Raw genomic sequence first — 17,527 nt, 5'->3', positions numbered from 1 at the left:
CCTCAGCCACTCATGAGAAGCCACCAGGAGCAGAAAGAGCCGAACTGTGGAATACAACCACCTTGTTCAGAGACATACTAAGGCAGGGGACCAACTTTTCAGACAGGGTCTTACTACATAGTTGAAACTGGCCTGGAACTCACCAGCAGGTGTGTCTCTCTCCATACCAGGCTTAAAAACTCAATCACTTTCAATTATTTTTAGAAATTCTCGACCTCCAAAAACAGCAATCTGCTTGGGTTTGCCACCATCCTTCCCAGGAGACCCACGATATAATATACATGTTTCCCACGTTGTCTTTTTTTTTTTTTTTTTTTTTTTTTTGCATGTTTGTATGTGCAGGTGCACATGCGTGCAAATGTGCACGCAATGGCCAAACCGCAACTTTGGGTGGATTCCTCAGGAGCACTGCTTACTTTGTTTTTAAGACAGGCTCTCTCCTTAGCTGGAGCTAATGCTAGACAGAATGGTCAGAGGCCCTAGGTCTTCGTGTGTCTTTAGGAGTGTGAAACCCCACGCCCAGCTTTTAGAATAGATGTTCTACGGCTCACACTCAAGTCCTCAAGCATTTTACTGACTGAATTATCTCCCTGCACCTCCAACCCCTTTTCTTTAAGATAGGATCTCACTCTGGAGCTCTGGCTGGTCTGGACTCAAGGCAATCCTCCTGCCTTAGTCTTTTGAATCCTGAGATGAAAGGCAGAGACACTTGAACACAGCCAGTCTGCACACTCATCACCATCACCAATTTGAGAACATTTTTACAACCTCCAAAGAAACGGGCATACAACCCTTCAGCCATGTCTGCTCTACCTCTGCATCCAGCAGCCTGCATGGACAGCGCTGCAGGCCCTGGGATTCCCTGGCCCCTCACTGAGGGAGGGGACTAGTCAACAATCCCCCAGCCACGGGACAGCTTCCCGGGCCCTCCTGACAGTCCTGTGGATAGTAGCTACCTCACACTGCACAGTCACTGTCACACGGGCAGGGAGCATGCTGTCTGCACGCTGGAGTGGCAACAGTTAACCCTCCCACGCAGAAGGCCATCAGCAGCCAAAGCAGAGGCTGTCTCACTATCTATCCAGCTTCCTGCAGAAGCTGGGCCACAGTTGAGGATAGGTAGGTGGAAGTGACCCTACTCAGCATGCCTCAGGTCAGTAAACAGGGACCTCCTAGCCCCTTTGTGCCCCAGTCTGTATGGGGGGAACCCCCAAGGCAGCCAGCTCAGCTGGGCCCCACCCTGCTCCTCCCCAGGCTGGCACAGGCAGGCGGGGGACTAGTGCACTGGCTGGTGTGGGGCTGGCTCAGAGAGGATGAGGCTGGCCATGGACAATTAGCAGCCTAATCCCATTGGAGGTGGGAGGCCAGCGCTCACCAGCGAGAGCCTTGGGATCAATACCTCACAAGGCGCTGCCAATTAGTGAGGCTGGCGCCTGGCTCCCGGCCCTGTGCTCTCGCTGTGCTGGGGGAGCAGGCAGGTCCGCCATCACTGTAATTAACTGACGCTATTCAGCCGGAATGGCGGAGTGGGTCAGAGAGCTGGAGACAGCCTGTAGATGAAGAGGCCGACAGTGCCTGCATCACCTTTGCTGCCCGATCCCACAGATCAGGCCAGGACCCTATGGACAGCGCAGGTTATTAACAGCCGAGACCCCAAAGGCAAGAGCTTGGGCAGCCCTAACCAGCTGGTATAGAAATGAGACACAGAACTGTACAGACAACCGCTGAGCACCAACTGCATTGTCTCTTTTCCTGAATATGTGTATGCGTGTGTGTGTGTGTGTGTGTGTGTGTGTGTGTGTGATTTCAAGTGTCTTCCTTAATTGCTCTTACTGTATTTATTGAATCTCTCATTGAACCTGGAGCTTGCCCAGGCTTCCTTCCATCTCGGCCTCCTACATAGGCTCTAGGGAGCTGAACTCAGGTCCTCCCATGTGCACAGCAGGCACTTTATCCCCAGCTCCCAAAGCCATAGGCCTGGGCCCAGCCAATGAGGAAGGCAGGAAGTGAGGAGGCTAAGGCTTGTCCCACACAGCCCTGTGTATCTGGGGCTCGACTCTGATCTGTGGCATAATGCCATGCTCAAATGAGGGAAAAGGAAGAGCTGCTGAACCAACAGTGTCAGAACAGGGCATCAGAACAAGACTTTGGCTCCCGAGGGTCAGGAGAATCTTTTCCGGTGGGACCAGAATCCCAAGGATGGCTTGAACAGATGATGCCCACCCCCGCTTCACATGTGATGGAGACACAGGGTCAAGGATTCTGGGACAGTTAGCAAGTGGACCATCCAAAGAGGGCCCCGGTTCCAGCCTTTGTGAAGAAAGGGCCCACTGAGTGCTCCCAATCACAGGGCAGGCAAGCCCAGAAGTCCCTGAACCTGGTTCCTATGGCCATTCCTGTCATGTACCCTCTCTGCCCCCCCCCCCCCCCGTCAGCTTTGACATAGCCTCTGAGTAGGGGGAGAAGCTGCCCTACCCTCCATCCCAATGCCAGGGTCATTCTCAAAGCCTTGATGGGGAGCCATGCTGTCCAGGCAGGCCGCTGGGCCTGCAACCTGATGTCTCTGCTGGTAGAGGGTACTCCCACATCTCAGGGGTTGTTCCTTTCTTCCCTGTAGACTTGCTTGGGTAACATGAGTGCTGGTAGTGAAGGACCTAGGACCAATGGCAGAGTGACATGCCCCCCGCCCCCCCCCAGTGAAGTACAAACAGCCAGGCATACAGCAGCAAACACTAATGTCGCATCAGCTGACCTGCAGCTCTGAGGACACACAGCCAAACAGAACCACGGGGTGGCCATATGCCGCTGGACAGGCCTCCCCCCCTGCTCTGCCAGTAGGCCTTCATGCACGTCGCAGATCTGAGGCTGGGTGGCCTCGGTGCCCAGCTGTGAGGGAAGAGGGGATGGTGACAGGCGCTGAGGTCCTTCCTGTACCCAGAACCAGTCATTAAACCCAAGTCAACCATCAGGAAGGTGCTGTGATTTCAGAGGAAGACTTTGCAGGGCGACTTTACAGGCGAAAACAGGACCATAGCACCACAGCACCAGTCCTGGAAGACCCGAGGCTGGGAGGAGCCAGGAGTCCTTTGGGTTGGGCTCTGCCCCGGTGTCCCCATGTTAGGATACTGAAGAGTGGGGTGGAGGGATGGGGGCGTGGAAGAGTGAGGAAGAATAGACAGCAGAGGGGGCTTGGGGAGGGGAGAGGATGTCATCCTGGCAGCCTGCTTACCTCCTGTCACCTCTGGGCCAGCTGTGGCTATGGACTCTTTCTTGATGGCTCTTCCTACCCTTCCCCATCTCTTGCACAATAGCTAGCCCCACTGCTCACACCTGAGCCACAGACAGATGGGGCTCCAGACACCCGCGGAGACGCCTCCACCCTGCCAGCCGCAGACTGACAGGCAGGCAGGCATGCCAGGCAGGCCATTTGTTTTGTTGTTTTCTTTGAAAGAGGCAGATTTCCAAGGAGATGCACATAGGATGTGTCACCTCCACCCAGCCCACCCTGCAGCAGACATGCAAGCAGGTGGGGGCTACCTGGGTTCAAGACAGAGGGACGGCCCCCAGCCTCTGCCTCTCCAGGGGCTGGATATGGATTTCATCCACTACCCATGGTAACTAGATGCCCCTGGATACAAGGCCTGTGACAGGACGGGCAGGCGGCTCCGATCACTGGGATGTCTGATCAGAAGTTTAACCACTGCAGCCCACCCTGTCAGTCTGCTCCCCACAGGTGACAAAGTGGTGAACAGTGGGTATAAGAAACATCTTTCCCCCATGTGCTTCCTGGGGTAGAGGGGGCCCAAGGCCCCAGGTGTCCTGGAACCGAGGGTACACACAGCTCTGAGTGCTGTGTGGGCCTCCCGACAATCAGCTAAGGACATGTGGGCTCCCGTTACAGCCCCGCCCCCCTCAGCAGACGGCACCAGGGCCCCATGGGAGATGAGCAGATTGTCACACAGCTTGGGCCCTGCCTGGCAGCACCCGGCTTTATCTCTCACAGGTGGGGACAGTGACGGGGGGCTCTGCAGCTTGCTCTATCTACAGAGGCCAGAGAGCCTTTGCCTAGGGCAGCTCTGAGGACTGCCTACAGGGCCAGGCTGGAGGCTTGAGGCATGGCTCCAGGTGTGAGTTCCCAAAGGCTGCCAGGGGCTCCCAACACCCCTTACCCCATAACTTAAGCCCACTGAACACCCTGGAGACCCTTGCTCCTCAAGGCAGCTGTGCCAGTGTCTAGGAGTTGGGAAGCAGAGAGAGACGGAGACCCTCTACAGGGCAGCAGGGTGGACAGGATTGGCAGGGGTGCCCAACACTGGCCTCAGATGCTGGGAAAGGTGAGATCTGTGCTTAAGAGCCTCTGGTGGGGGAAGGGCAAGGCCACTCTGAGAGGATTCATCCCACTCTGTACTGCTGAGAAGCCAGAACTGTCACGATGGATGGACGCAGCTTCAGGACTGCTGAGCAGCCCGGGGACATTTTTCGGCGTCTACAGTGATGGGAGCTGCTTAAGTAGCCAGGGCAGGATAGACCCATGGGTCTAACCTGGGGCTGGCCTTACTGAAGCCCACAGTTTAATGCTCCTTTCAGAAACCAGTATCCAAGCTGGGGGGCACTCCCTGTGGCCTCCTTCCTCCTAGGAAGCCCATATCGGACACCACAGGGAGGCCAGAGGTCAGTGGACCTGCAGCTGCCTAGGCCTGGCCAGGCCAAGAGAACCACAGCAGTGGGAACCACGCTGGAGCACTAGATTCTCCTAGGTGTTCCTAAGTTTAGAGACTGACGGTATTAGCAAGGGCTGAAGCCAGGAGTGGAGGAACACAGTCAGGGGCAGCAGGATTGGGAGGTGGTGGTAGGAACCACCAAGAGACCCCAGAGATGGCATGCGGGGAGGTAGTCATCAGGGTCACACTTATTACACAGTCTGAGTCTGTTCTGTATGTTCTCACTAGATCAACAGACTACACCAGAGGCAGTCTGCTCATCCTACAAAGAAGCAGAAGCTCAGAGAATTAAGACAACCTGCCAGGGCACACGACAAGTAATTAAAGGATGTGAATTGGACCTGCCTGGATGGATCTCCAGCATCTTCTGGCCCGACACACCTTGGCCTGGCCTTAACCCAAAGAGTTAGGCTAGCACCCCCCCCCCCCCGGGCCCAGCTGGGGTCTGACTGTACCCACACCCCGTGATACCCCCATGGGGCACAACATGAAGGACTTGGGAGGGGCCAGCTTCTCTTTTCTCCCCTTCTGCCTTTCTGTTGGGGCAGAGCAAATGAGACAGCATGCTGATTGTGTTGTCTGGATTGAATTTTTAAACGGTACCCTCGAGACATGATGAAGACAGACATCAGCCACGGAAGCCTAGGCAAACACCGTCAGATGGCTAAAAATACAACAGTCCCAGGAACGGTGGGCACGGGGCAGAGCTTCAGGGATGGGGGTGGGCACAGAGCAAGGCCCCTGCAAAGGCAACAGCACCAGCTCTGGAAGCCACCCCCCCTCCACTCAAGATCCTTCCCTGGCTGAAGTGGGCCGAGAGCCACCATGGGCTCTCGGAGGCTAGCAACTCAGATGCCTGCCTGTCTTGTGTGGGCCTCAGGACACAAGCCTGGAATTGCCTAAGATCAGTGTCCTCATTCCTCAATCTTCTTCTTCTCCCAGTGACAGGGACAGAGGCTGCAGGAGGGTCGGAGAGTGAACCACGTGAGACATCAGGGGCCGGGCCCAGTGCCCCACCTGCCTGGCCCCCCTCCATGTGATGAGCATGGGGAAGGATGGATACCTGCATAGTGGGGTAAAGGATGGACGTGAGGGCAGGGACCACATGGCAGATGCATGAATCCAGTCTGGCACCCTAGCACAGCAGGCTAGAGGCTGGGGCCTTGGGGGAGGGGGCTGAGGCCAGATAAGGCAATCCTGTGGGGGACACAAAATACTATGTTCTGGAAATCCAGAAGGGGATAGCTGCACAACCACTAAAAGTTGAGCGAGACTGGTTCTATGGCTCAGGGGTGGTACTTGCCCAGCACGCACAAACAAGGCCTGGGTTTGATCTGCAGCAGTCCATAAACTGGGTGTGGCGGCCATCAAAAGATCAGAGATTCAAGGTCATCCTCAGCTACACAAACAGTTCCAGGCTAGCCTGGGCTATAAGACACCCTGTCGGGGTTGAGGATTTAGCTCAGTGGCGCAAGGCCCTGGGTTCGATCCTCAGCTACAAACACACACACACACACACACACACACACACACACACACACACACACACACACCTGCCTTTAAAAGAAAAAAATTCAAAATATGACTTGGGGAGTGAAGGAGTCTGGGAACACCTTCCCGGTAAAAGTTCCAACAAACTGAGAGTCCAAAGCCCAGGAGGCAAACTGAGCCCTCCACAGCCCTCAGACCCAGCAGCCCCTGGCACCATACTGACTGGTGGGTACTGAGCAAAGGAGCTTCCTCTTTCCAGAACCACCTGCTTGAGATTCCTAGTTCCAGCGAATCAAGTCCTCTCCAAAGCTCTCAGCAACTGGAAGCGGCAAGTGGGCAGGAGGGTTCACGACTGTGACCTCGAACTCATGACATGACCCCTCCGAACATTAGCTTTAGTATCTGTATGGCACCCCAGCCCACCAACATCACCCATTCAATCAACAGCGTGGCCCAAGTTGAGGTGGTAAAGCCTGGCGAAGGGTCCTGGCAACACCTTAGCCTGCAAACTGGAAAAGCTAAGGTAGGTCTTAGCTCCACTGTGCTGTCAAGATGCTCACAGTTTCTGACAAGGTAGTAGACAAGGGCCCAGGCCCAGCTGGACACCAGAGTCGGTGCCAGGATGTCCCAGGGTTCCCAGGCTACCTCGTGTCCACAGACACCAAGCACTCCAAGTCTGAGGTCCCCATCTACACATGGGGAAGACTTAGGAGACAGGCTGTCAGACACCGTCTCAGCCGGAAGAACTGCCAGCCCCATCCTCCCTGTCCCCAGGTGGCACACAGTTCCTAGGCACCGGGTACCCCGGTCACAGCCAAAAGAGGGCAGGCCTGGTGGACACTGCACCTGTTGTCCACTCTCTACCACATTCCCGTTCACTGAGGCCCACAGCCTGTGGCACTTGGCCCACCAACTGGCCCTAGGATTGCGCTGGATGCTGGGACAGCCCAGGACAGCAGATGTGGTCAGCTGCTTCCTCAGGGCCACCAGAGCCAAGCCAGCACCCAAGAAAGGCGGGCTGGCTCAGGTGTGGTCCTTGCCAGCAGCCCTCCTCCACTGGGTGGACAGAGAGCCTGCGTTAGGTACCCCTGCTGCTCTGGTATCCCTGCTACCCATTCCAGCCGCATCCCCACCTCCGCCAGCACCCAGGGCAGGTAGACTGGAAGATCAGGAAATCCTGGCCTACACATGCTGAGTGTACTTCCATTCCTCTGCAAGCCTGAGTGTAAGCAAGGCCATTGACGGCTTCTGCAGCGTCCCCGGGGCCTGGGGACTCTGAAACAAAGCAGATGGCACCTGGGTTTCCATACTCTGGCTACCTGCCTCTGAGCAGCGAGCCCAGAAGGTGCCAGAATCCAAAGGGCTAAAGTGCGCAGGCATAAACTGACCCATCTGTACCATTGGCAGTCCATGACCAGTGTATCATCACAAGGCAGAGAAGTGTCCCCAAACCAGAGCCAAAGGAACCAAAGAGAGCCTTGTGTGTCAACAAGACGACTAAATTCAGAAAGGGCCAGTCTTTACCCAAAGCAGCACAGTTATGTCCCAGCTCAGTTGGCTTCAGAAGGCAACTCTCTGGTCCCTCTAGGGCATGTGCCCACCCTATCACAAGGAAGAGGCACAAGGATAGAGGACATGGTGAGGTTGGCTATACCAGAAAACCCATGCCCTTGGCTACACCAGGGATGGGGTGGGGGGAGACACACAGAGCTGGCGCTGATTAAGAATGAACAAGAAAGAAGCTACCCCTAGAGTGAGGCAGGGCTCCAGGGCACAGCCGCTCTCGGAATCTACCACAGGCCTCCCCCATAGCAAGTGTCCATTTGCCCACCAACAAGCTCCTACAGAGGCCACACTGAAGTTAAGGAGGGCAGAGGCAGGCAGAGAGGAAGGCACAGTGAAGCAAGGTGTAGGGCTGGGGTCAGGGCCAGAGTTATGATGTGACAGCTGCACCCAGGCTAGTCCTGCCTGGACGTGGTGGTGGTGGTGGTGGTGGTGGTGGTGGTGGTGGTGGTGGTGGTGGTGGTGGAGCACGCAGGTGCACTACAGGATGCAGAGACAGCTATCTCCTGTGGCCATGCCAGCCAGAGAGATGCACCTGCAGGCAGGCAGGGGGCATCCCATGAGCTGGTGGCCTGGTGCCTCTTACCTCTGGGCTCCTCTGCCTGTTTGGCGAGCTTGCGCAGCGCGGCAGCAAAGCTGGAGGATGGCGCAGCCTGGGCCGACAGCGTACTGCTGGTGGCCGGGCTACCGGTGGGCACCAGGGCGCCATTGAGTGGCGAGGGGGTGAGGGGGTTGACGGTGGCGGTGGTCCTGGTCGCCGTGGAAAGCATCCCTATTGAAGGGGACTTGGGCTCATGGCTCATGCCTGAAACAGGAAAAGAAGAACCAGTGTCACCCAGAGAGCAGAGCGCCAGCACCAGAGGGGCTGCAGCGGCATGCAGCAAGAGCCCAAGGCCACAAGAGCAGAGCACAGCCAGCGCTGCAGGCAGCAGACCCATTCCCACAGTCCAACTGGCCCCACGGGTGTGAGGGCACCCCAACGATGCCGGCCCCTGGACCCGCTCTCCAGAACCAAGCCTATAGAGAGTACCCCAAAGAGTCATATGCAGGGGCCCAACAGACCCAAGTGTTGAGGAGGGGAGACTGAGGCAGGGCCTGGGGCGCACAGAGCTGAAAGGACCAATGAGTCAACCTAACAAGCAGCTGACAGTCATGGGGCGTGGGACTGACTACCAGTCATCCGCAACAGCATCCAAGAGGCCTGCACAAGTGCCCCGTATTACAGAGAAGGAAACTGAGGACTCTATGTACCCAAGGCCTCTGTGAAGTCATCACAAACACAGCACCTATCACTGCCGAGGCCAGCCCGGGGTCCTGTCTCCCCTTCATTCTTCTGATCTCCAATCCACCCCAGGCGGGAGGGGATGGCAGCCAAGAATACAGCCAACTGCAGCTCCTGGGGCAGACGGACAACGCTCGGGCCACAACGCCAGCGAACAGGCTCCTACAGTTCTTGGCCCAGGCCCCCCCCCCCCCCCAGGTCTCCTCCATGACTCTGGGCCAGACCTGCCCAGCTAAGCTTTCCCAGTCCTTCACCCACAGAGACTCCAGGCACTGGCAAGTGCCCGTCCCACTCGCTGCACCAACTCTGGGGCAGTTGACGATGTTGCACAGGATCTGGAAGGAGCTGTTGGCCTCGGTTGACCAGAAGCCAAGAAACGCCAACCTACCACCAGACCTGAGCCTCAGCGGCTACCAACACTGCACAGCTACCTTGGGTGCCACCACACACCTCCGCCCCAACAAGCCGGCACCTGCCTCCACCCCTCATTCCATTCGGCGAAGGTGTCCTTGGACTCATTTCACAGGAGTGAGTGACGTGGTAAGCCCAGCACAAGGGTGGGTCCGGAATAGGGCTGGGACCACTCCAGCACAGCGCTATGTCCTGCGTGACACAAGCCGCCTCAGACCCAGCTACCCACACCTGGCGGGCACCAGGGCGGATGGAGATGCTGAGATCGGCAGCTCACTGTACAGCTGCTGGCCTATCCCCCAAATCTGAGGAGGAAAACATGCCACTGTGGGGGACCTTCAAGATGCCTAGGGGTATGAGAAGACACGCCAGGCCCAGCAGGTGTGGCAGAATGGTAGAGAGCTGGCAGAGAATGGAATTTGTGTCTGTACCACATGCTATCAGTGTCCCCATCACGCTTCTGTGGGGGACCCAGACAGGTACCCCACCACCAGTCAGAGCCAGGTACCCCACTCCTGAGGCCTCCAGCAGTCTCTGTCAGGCCCAGGACACGGTGGCCCTTCCTCCCACTCCTGGGGGGTCCCCCAAGCCTAGGTCCTGGAGGTATCAGTATGTTCCCAGCCTGGGAAGCTGCTCTGATGTCAGGTCACTTAAAATAGAATTCCAAATGAGCGGCTTCATTAGGGGGAGTCTAAAATTAGCATCACTCCTCACATGCGCACATGGGGCTGGTGGGGGAGGGGCAGGGAACAGCTTTGGGTACCAAAAAGGACAGATACACTGCCCAACTGGGGGAGCTCAAGAGTCCCCTCACTCACTGGCCTAGACCCATCAGGGCTTGGGGATCTGTTCTGTGCCTGGCACCCTCAGAAGACAAGCCACCCCCAACAGGCAGGTAATGGTGTTCATGGAGGCTCAGGTGTGGCAGGCAGGGGCACAGAAGGGGAGAGGTGGGCACAGGAAGCTTGCTCTCTCTGCCCTCATTAGGGGGTATTTATTAACTTCTCTGCTCCCAGCCGCTGACTGAACCCTCATCTATGAGATCACCTCATGTGAATTCATTATCCTAACAGCTGGGGATAAGCTCTGTGGTTCGAGGGCCATGATGGATGAGGTCTGCACAGGCCATGCTCCCCAGATGAAGAGCTCAGTGGGAAAGTGAGCCCGGAGCTAGGTGGCCTCCGGCGCCAACTCTACACAGGCTCCTTCTGGCCGCTCTGTCCAAACATTTGCTCTCAGTGCAGCCTCAGCTTTCTTCCTCTCTAGACCCATCCAGAACCCAGAGCCGAGAGCTTGGGTTTCTGCCAGAAGCCACTAAGAGTACCCACAAAACAGCCCAGGACAGCCAGGTAGCTTGGTGTACTCTGCCTTGCCTGGCTCCCATAGAGCGCTCTCTACCCTTTCTCTGCATGGGTTTCTAGCATGGCCAGAAGCATCAGTGCTTACAGACCCTGCCAAAGAAGGCCCGACCCCGGGGACCAGGCAGGTGACACTGTCCAACTCACCTCACTCTGGTCCTGCACTGTTGACCCCAGCGGGCTTCACAAGGGGGGTCTCCAATGCCACTTCCCTCCCGATGTATGTCAGGAGTTATTAATCAGTCCAGCCTCCCTCCCGTTGAGGCCGTAATTACCGTCCCTTTCATCCCAGCTCCTCCCAGTACCAGACCTCAGGCTTGCTCCTTCTGCTCTGTAATTACCAGCTAATAGCTGAGATGAATTTTCTGGAGGCCCGGTTCAAGCACCAATCCGCCCCCTCCTCCCCCAGCAGCCCCTCACCCTGGGGTAATTACACCCAGGGAAGCTGCGCCCCGCAGAGTCAAGCTCTCAGGCAGTCTGGACCTGGATGCTCTCTCTGCCCCTCTCCGTCATTTTTCATTACCACACACTGAAATGTTTGTGAACAGACAGGGGCCCGGCCCAGCCCAGGCTCCACGCCCGCCCCTGTGATCCCCACTACCCTGAGGGTGAGGCTTCTGGTAGCTCTAACAAGGCTGGGGTCACCCTGCTGCAAAGGACCTGGCGGCTGCAGGAGTGTGGGGCGCCACGTGATCCCCGGAGCCTGGATGGCTTCATAATAAATTCATTATTATGTGTGCTGCCGGCTTGTTCTGAGCGCACCCATGTGAGGCAGCTTCTCCAAAGGTGGGGGCAGGGAGGCCTGTTGATGTTCAGTGGTGAGCCTACCCCCCAGGCTGCTAAGCACTGCCCACTCCTGCTCCCAAGGTCAGTTCCCCCAAGAGACACACACACAGAGAGAGAGAGAGAGAGAGAGAGAGAGAGAGAGAAGAGAGAGAGAGAGAGAGAGACACACACACACACACACACACACACACACACACACACACACACACACGGCATCAGAGCGGGGAAAACAGCAGATGGTGGTGGCTCCTGACCCAAGATCCCGAAAGCAGAGAAAACAGCAGGCAAGTGGGGTGGCCTGGATATGGCGGGGACTCTGACCTGGGGGTCAAAGGGGAACAAGGCAGCCAGGCAGAATGAGAGAGGCAGGAAGAGAGGCGACCCACCGCATGGAGTGCAGTTAATGCCCAAGCTGCCTCTGGGGTTCCCTGCCGCCACAGTAGGGCAGAGGATGGGGACACCTCGGGTTTACTGACACCCCTCAGCCTTTTCCTGTCCACCACCAGACTGCCAAAGGCCCCACTGACTAGGCATTCAGAAAAACGTGGAGTACATTGTGACAGGAGGTCCACACATGAGTGGTTCCAAAAGATACAAAGGAACGGTGTGCAGACTTGTCACCCCAGCTACTCAGAGGGCTGAGGCACAAGGGCCACAGGCTCACTGCCAACCTAGACTCAGTGAGAACCCATCTCAACACAAGTAGTAAAGGGTGGTTGGGGAGGTAGCTCGACACGTGAGAGCTCGCATGGCATGGCATGCATGGCCCCGAGTACAGGACCCTGTATGGCCAAGAGGGCGAGAGGGCGAGAGGGCGAGAGGAAGGCACTGTGCTGCCTGGCCAGTGTGCGGCCAGCCGACAAAGGCCTCCTGAGAACCACCTGACGAGGCACAAAGCAACAGATCAGGAGTCCCAGAGGTTCCTAGGCGGCAGCAGGGATGGAAGTCAGGCAACAGATGGCAACGACATTCGACGCGATTACTCTAAGTGGCTGCTGTGTGTGAGGACCCGGGTGTGGGCAGAAGCAGGGCTGCAGAGCCACACACACCAGCTCGGCCAAAACCCACCAGAGAAAAGGGCCCCGGAGGTTGGGGGCCCAGCAATCAGGGCTGAGGCTGCTAACAGGTCAGAGCCCAGCACCTAACCACCACAGGTGGTGGAACTCACTTGGAGCCAGGTGTGGCTTCTTGATAGTAAGTAACGCTACCTATCTGCAGGAGCCCCCCACATCGGAAGATCCCACAAACCAACCTGAGTGAAAAGCAGGCAAGACAGGTTGCCAGTCACATGGCTCAGCAGACAGCACTGATCCTGTCCTTCCTATCAGCCTGGTCCACGGCTGCTAACACTGGAGGCAGGGACTAGAGAGCTCTTTGTGTCCTGTCCTCAGAGTGACCACTGTGACTAGCCCACACTGCCTCCTGCACATGGAGGCTCTGCTATTCATTCCCCAATCCAATCAAGTGTTTTACCCAGAGGGCAACTGAGGCTGGAAGAGAGCCACACCTTGTTCTAGGCTCAGAGTATGCTCCATCCTGGACCACTGAACTGGCACCCATTAGGCAGGAAAGGATGCTGGGGAATAGCCCAAGTAAGGTTCAGAGACATCTGTCCTGGGGAGCCCACCACATGCCATGCCTGTTACAGAGGAACAAGGGGGACAGACTGCATGCTGCTAGAGAGGCAGGCAGCATCTCCCAGCAGGTTCTGAACACTGCAGTGATCCCCCATGTGGCCCATGGCACCTTCAGGCCTCATCGGTCACAAAGGGCCTGTTTAGCAGTCACGGCTGGCCTCCTCCCCAAGTCTCAAAAAGAAACGCCCAAGCTGTCCAGGGCTGAGGCTATGTGCCTCCAAGTTTCCATGGGATGGAGGCCAGGAGCCAGCAGGTCAAGGCCAGGGCCCCGAAATGGTCCACACCTAATGGGAGGCTACAGGCATGTTAAGGAAGCCCAGTTCCCCAGGGATTCCCAGGTCCCACCAAGATAGGCCCTCCATTCTCTCTTCCTGTTTTGGCTGGAGGAAGCTGAGCAGACCCAGGGGGCTACATGAGAAGTTGGGACAGAAGTCCTAACCCAAAGCCTCTCCCCAGAGGCCTCTCCCCAGCCCAGAGCTAGAGACCAGGACCTACATACACCAGCCACATCTCAGCATATCAACAGGTGCTGGGTGTCAGGCAGATTCCTGAAAGAGGGCTGGGGACAGCGAGGCCTGGCTAGGCTGCTTCTCACTAACCAGGAGGTAGGTGCACACCATAATGGAAGCCACAGACTACATCGAAGCCTCTTAGTCCCAGCCAGCCACCAGCTCTGCCACAGCCTGGGCAATCTTTGAGGATCACCCTCAGCTTCCCCATCCAACCATGGGGAGCAGAAGCGAGGAACATGCTCTGCTTCCTCTAGCTACACAGGACACATTGGCCTGAGTGTATTTGCCCTAAAGAACAAGCGGACACATTTTAAGACAGGATTCAGGTCGAAATGAAGATTTGGTTTCTTTCAAGCTTCCGAAGCCACAAACCCACAAAGCCCCGAGTCAGGGGCACCAGCCAATTGTCTCCAGGTCTCAGGGAGACACACTTCCCAGCTCTGGCCTCACAAGCAGCCAGGGCAGTATGTAGAGTCCAGGAGCTGGAAAGACCCATAGGCTCCATGTTGCTTAGCATGCTGACTCCTTCCTGGACTCAAGAGGAAGTGGGGGAAGGGCCCGCCCGGGAGGGTCCGCCCTCTTCTCAGACTGTAGCCTATCAACCCAAATTCGCCTGTCACTCAAATCAGATTGCTCCAGATTAAACAGTTACGTTCCTGGGCCAGCAGAAAGGTGCTGACCACCAAGCCTGACAACTTGAATTTGAAGGTACAACTGCCACAAGTTGTGTACACACACACACACACACACACACACACACACTCTGTAATTTTAAAGTTAAAGATTCATTTGGGGGCTAGGATGTATCTTAGGGGCAGCCTGCTTGCCTAGACACCAAAGTCTATTCTCCCAGCTGTTCAAAGTGGCAGCTGGGTCCCTAGTGCCTGTAGCACATGGGGCTTGTGTGTAAACTGACAGTGTGCATGGACCTGGATTAGACTCCTGCATCAGAGTTCTTTTGAGCAGCTAGCTACTCCTGAGTAGTATCCCTCCCCAGTATCATCAATCCAGGAGAAAGTCACTCACTCAGGGATTGAAGAAAAACTCCAGAACATTGTCTCAATATCGGTCTCTTCTACCATCTTCAAAACCCAACACGCCATGTCCAGACATCATTAAATGTCTCACTAGGGGAAAAAAATACCAAGTTCCCTTAGGCCAAGATGAACGCCATCACAGAAAAACTTCCTCCACAATAGCTACAGACCAGGACAAATGGGTCACCATCTCCAGGTTGCATGTGTTCTTTCGTCCACCTGAGCGGCCAACCACCTATATCCAAATCATCTTGGCAGCTTAAGCATACCCAAATCCTGAAAAATTCCAACTGGAAACTTCTGGCAAGATGGGCTGGGTGTGCAACCCAGACTTGACCCTACCCTACAGCGGGATGGCCTAATGCAGTTCCCTGGGACCCAGGCTACCAGTCCCATGTGGGGAGCCTGGGATCCTCACAGCCAAGGCTGGCTAAGCATAGGATCAACTTCCCTCATCAGCACCTCCACCCCGGGGGCAGGTGAGAGCCAGCAAAGGTCAGTTAGCAAAGGTCGTTCCAGTCTCCCCAAGCCTTTATGTGGTAGTGCAGGCTGCATAATAGCCCTGACCTGAATGAAACGCATGGGACTAGCAGCTTGGGCAGTGACCTTCAATGTGGGAATACCTGTATTTCACTGTGAGCTGTCATGGAGAAGCAACCTCATCTACATACAAGACCCACCGTCGCTTTCTACATAGGAAGACACATAGCCTAAAGTGAATTTATTTACTTTTTATTTGTATATGCGTGTGCGCACAGGTACTCAAGGCAGCCAGCATAGGGCACTGGCTGCTCCAGGGCTACAGCGTTGATAAGGGGAGGCCGCCTCGTGGGTGCTGGGAACTTAGCTTGCATCCCCTCTGAGAATAGTACACGCTAGCCCAAAGTGACCCCAAGGCCTCCAACACGCCAGACCAGTCACCGTTGCTAAGCCACGGCCCCAGCCCCGAATAGTAATTTTAATAACTCAAGGTACACAAGAGTTTCACAGGACAGTTTTCTACTGTGGAGCCATGTCAGTGTTCACAACTGGTTATGATTCTGGAGCGGTGAGGGGTTTGGGTTCAGAGTTGTTTAACCTGTCTTAAAGACTTAAAGGGGCTAACCTCCACATCCCCTCTCAAACCTCTTCAAATGAGTCCCACTTGGGAACAGCTGTGCAGGTGAGAGGCTTGGTGCATAAGGTATCCTAATTCATGGGCTCTAGCTGCAAACAGCTGGGCATGGTGGCAAAGAACTTTACCCCAGCAGTAGGGAGACAGAGGCAGGTGGATCTCTTGTGAGTTCCAGGTTAGCCGGGGCTACATGGTTAAGACCCTGTCTCAAGCAAAACAAAACAAAGGAATAGATAAGACCAAGGCTCCGAGACCTACAGTAGAGGGTCACACCTGAGATACATCACAAGTAGAAAATATCAAGAATCAAAAATGCATTTACAGGGTTGGGGATTTAGCTCAGTGGTAGAGCACTTGCCTAGCAAGCACAAGGCCCTGGGTTTGATCCTCAGCTTTAAAAAAAAAGCATTTACTGAACATCCTAGTGGCCTGCAAAGTACCCCTTGCAACAGCAGCTGCTGCCTGGCACCAGGAAAGGGGCCATCCCAAACAGCAGTACCCCAGGGAAAGGCCCCAATTCATAGTTAGTGAGATGAGTTTGAATATACTGCAATCCTAGCACAAGGCTCAAAGTTCAAGGTCATCTTTTCGACACAGTCACTTGTCTATATATATATATATATAGTTGTCCAGCCTGGGCTACAGAAGACCCTCTCTCAAAACAAAAATAGCCCCCCAAAGGGGGGCATGCTGGGGAAATAGCTCAGTGGTTAAGAGCACTTATTGTTCTGACAGAGGACCTGTGTTGGGTTTCTGGAACCTACATGGTGGCTCGCCACCACCTAACTCTATCTAGTCTAGGGAATCGGACACTTTCTTCTGGCTTCTGAGGTCACCACATGCTCATGGTGCACATATATACCTGCTGGCAAAACACTCATCCATATAAAATGAAAATAAAAACATCTTTAAAAGAGAGGCTGGTGACAGAGCTCTATGGCAGATGCCTCCAATGCCCAAGGCTGCAGTCTCCATGCCCACCCCAGCCCCCCACTCCCCAAAGAAACAAAAACCTGAAGTGTGATTTCTACCCAGTGTGCACTGCTTTCTGTTATAAAGTTCAAAGTGTAAGTTGAGCCATCAGAAGTTAGGGACTTCTGCACAGCACCTTGAACCTGGAGGCTGACAAGCAGCTAGTGAAACCTTAGCTGCTCTTTAGTTAAGGGGCACACACCACACCTAAGTGACAAGGTCTGCGGCCCCAGGACCGAGGAATGGTTGCCACCTTCGGGCACAGACAGTTCTGCTCACCAGACACACACCCAGGGAGAAGAGAAGTTGGGGAAGGGTCACCTGGATGGCAAATAATTACAGCATACACCTCCCCAACCCAGGGGAGGTCAGTGGTCACCAGGCACATCAGGAGACGGCTGCATGGGTGCCTGGTCGTTCAGACATTGGTGGCTACATGGGCACTGAAGGGCTGATGTCTGGACCATTTCTTAACTCTGGAGTGAGGAAGCCAGACTTCCCCCACCAAACAGGTGGCAGAGTACAGGGGCACGGGGTTCAGTCTGTTTGACCTCAGGTTTCAGCACCTGGAGGAGCGCCTGCCACTACCCGGACTGCACACACTAAGTGAGAAAAACACCAGGCACCGAATACAAAAACACAA

General features: G+C 55.5%; 1 protein-coding gene across 8 annotated transcripts in view; it reads right to left on the bottom strand.

Moving 5' to 3' along the window:
• Positions 1-17,527, bottom strand: part of Gse1 (Gse1 coiled-coil protein) — a 340,277-nt gene that overhangs the window by 18,706 nt on the left and 304,044 nt on the right. For 6 of the 8 annotated variants that reach the window (XM_036187548.1, XM_036187549.1, XM_036187552.1 and 3 more), the window contains one exon: positions 8,362-8,580. The exons of the other annotated variants lie outside the window; for them this stretch is intronic. In XM_036187548.1, coding sequence (XP_036043441.1) covers positions 8,362-8,580 — 219 coding nt within the window. The remainder of the gene's footprint in view (positions 1-8,361; positions 8,581-17,527) is intronic. 8 annotated transcript variants of the gene reach the window in all.

Source organism: Onychomys torridus, chromosome 5 (assembly GCF_903995425.1).
Source record: "Onychomys torridus chromosome 5, mOncTor1.1, whole genome shotgun sequence".
In the NCBI taxonomy this organism is placed as follows: Eukaryota; Metazoa; Chordata; class Mammalia; order Rodentia; family Cricetidae; genus Onychomys; species Onychomys torridus.
This window is presented reverse-complemented; position numbering and strand designations above follow the sequence as displayed.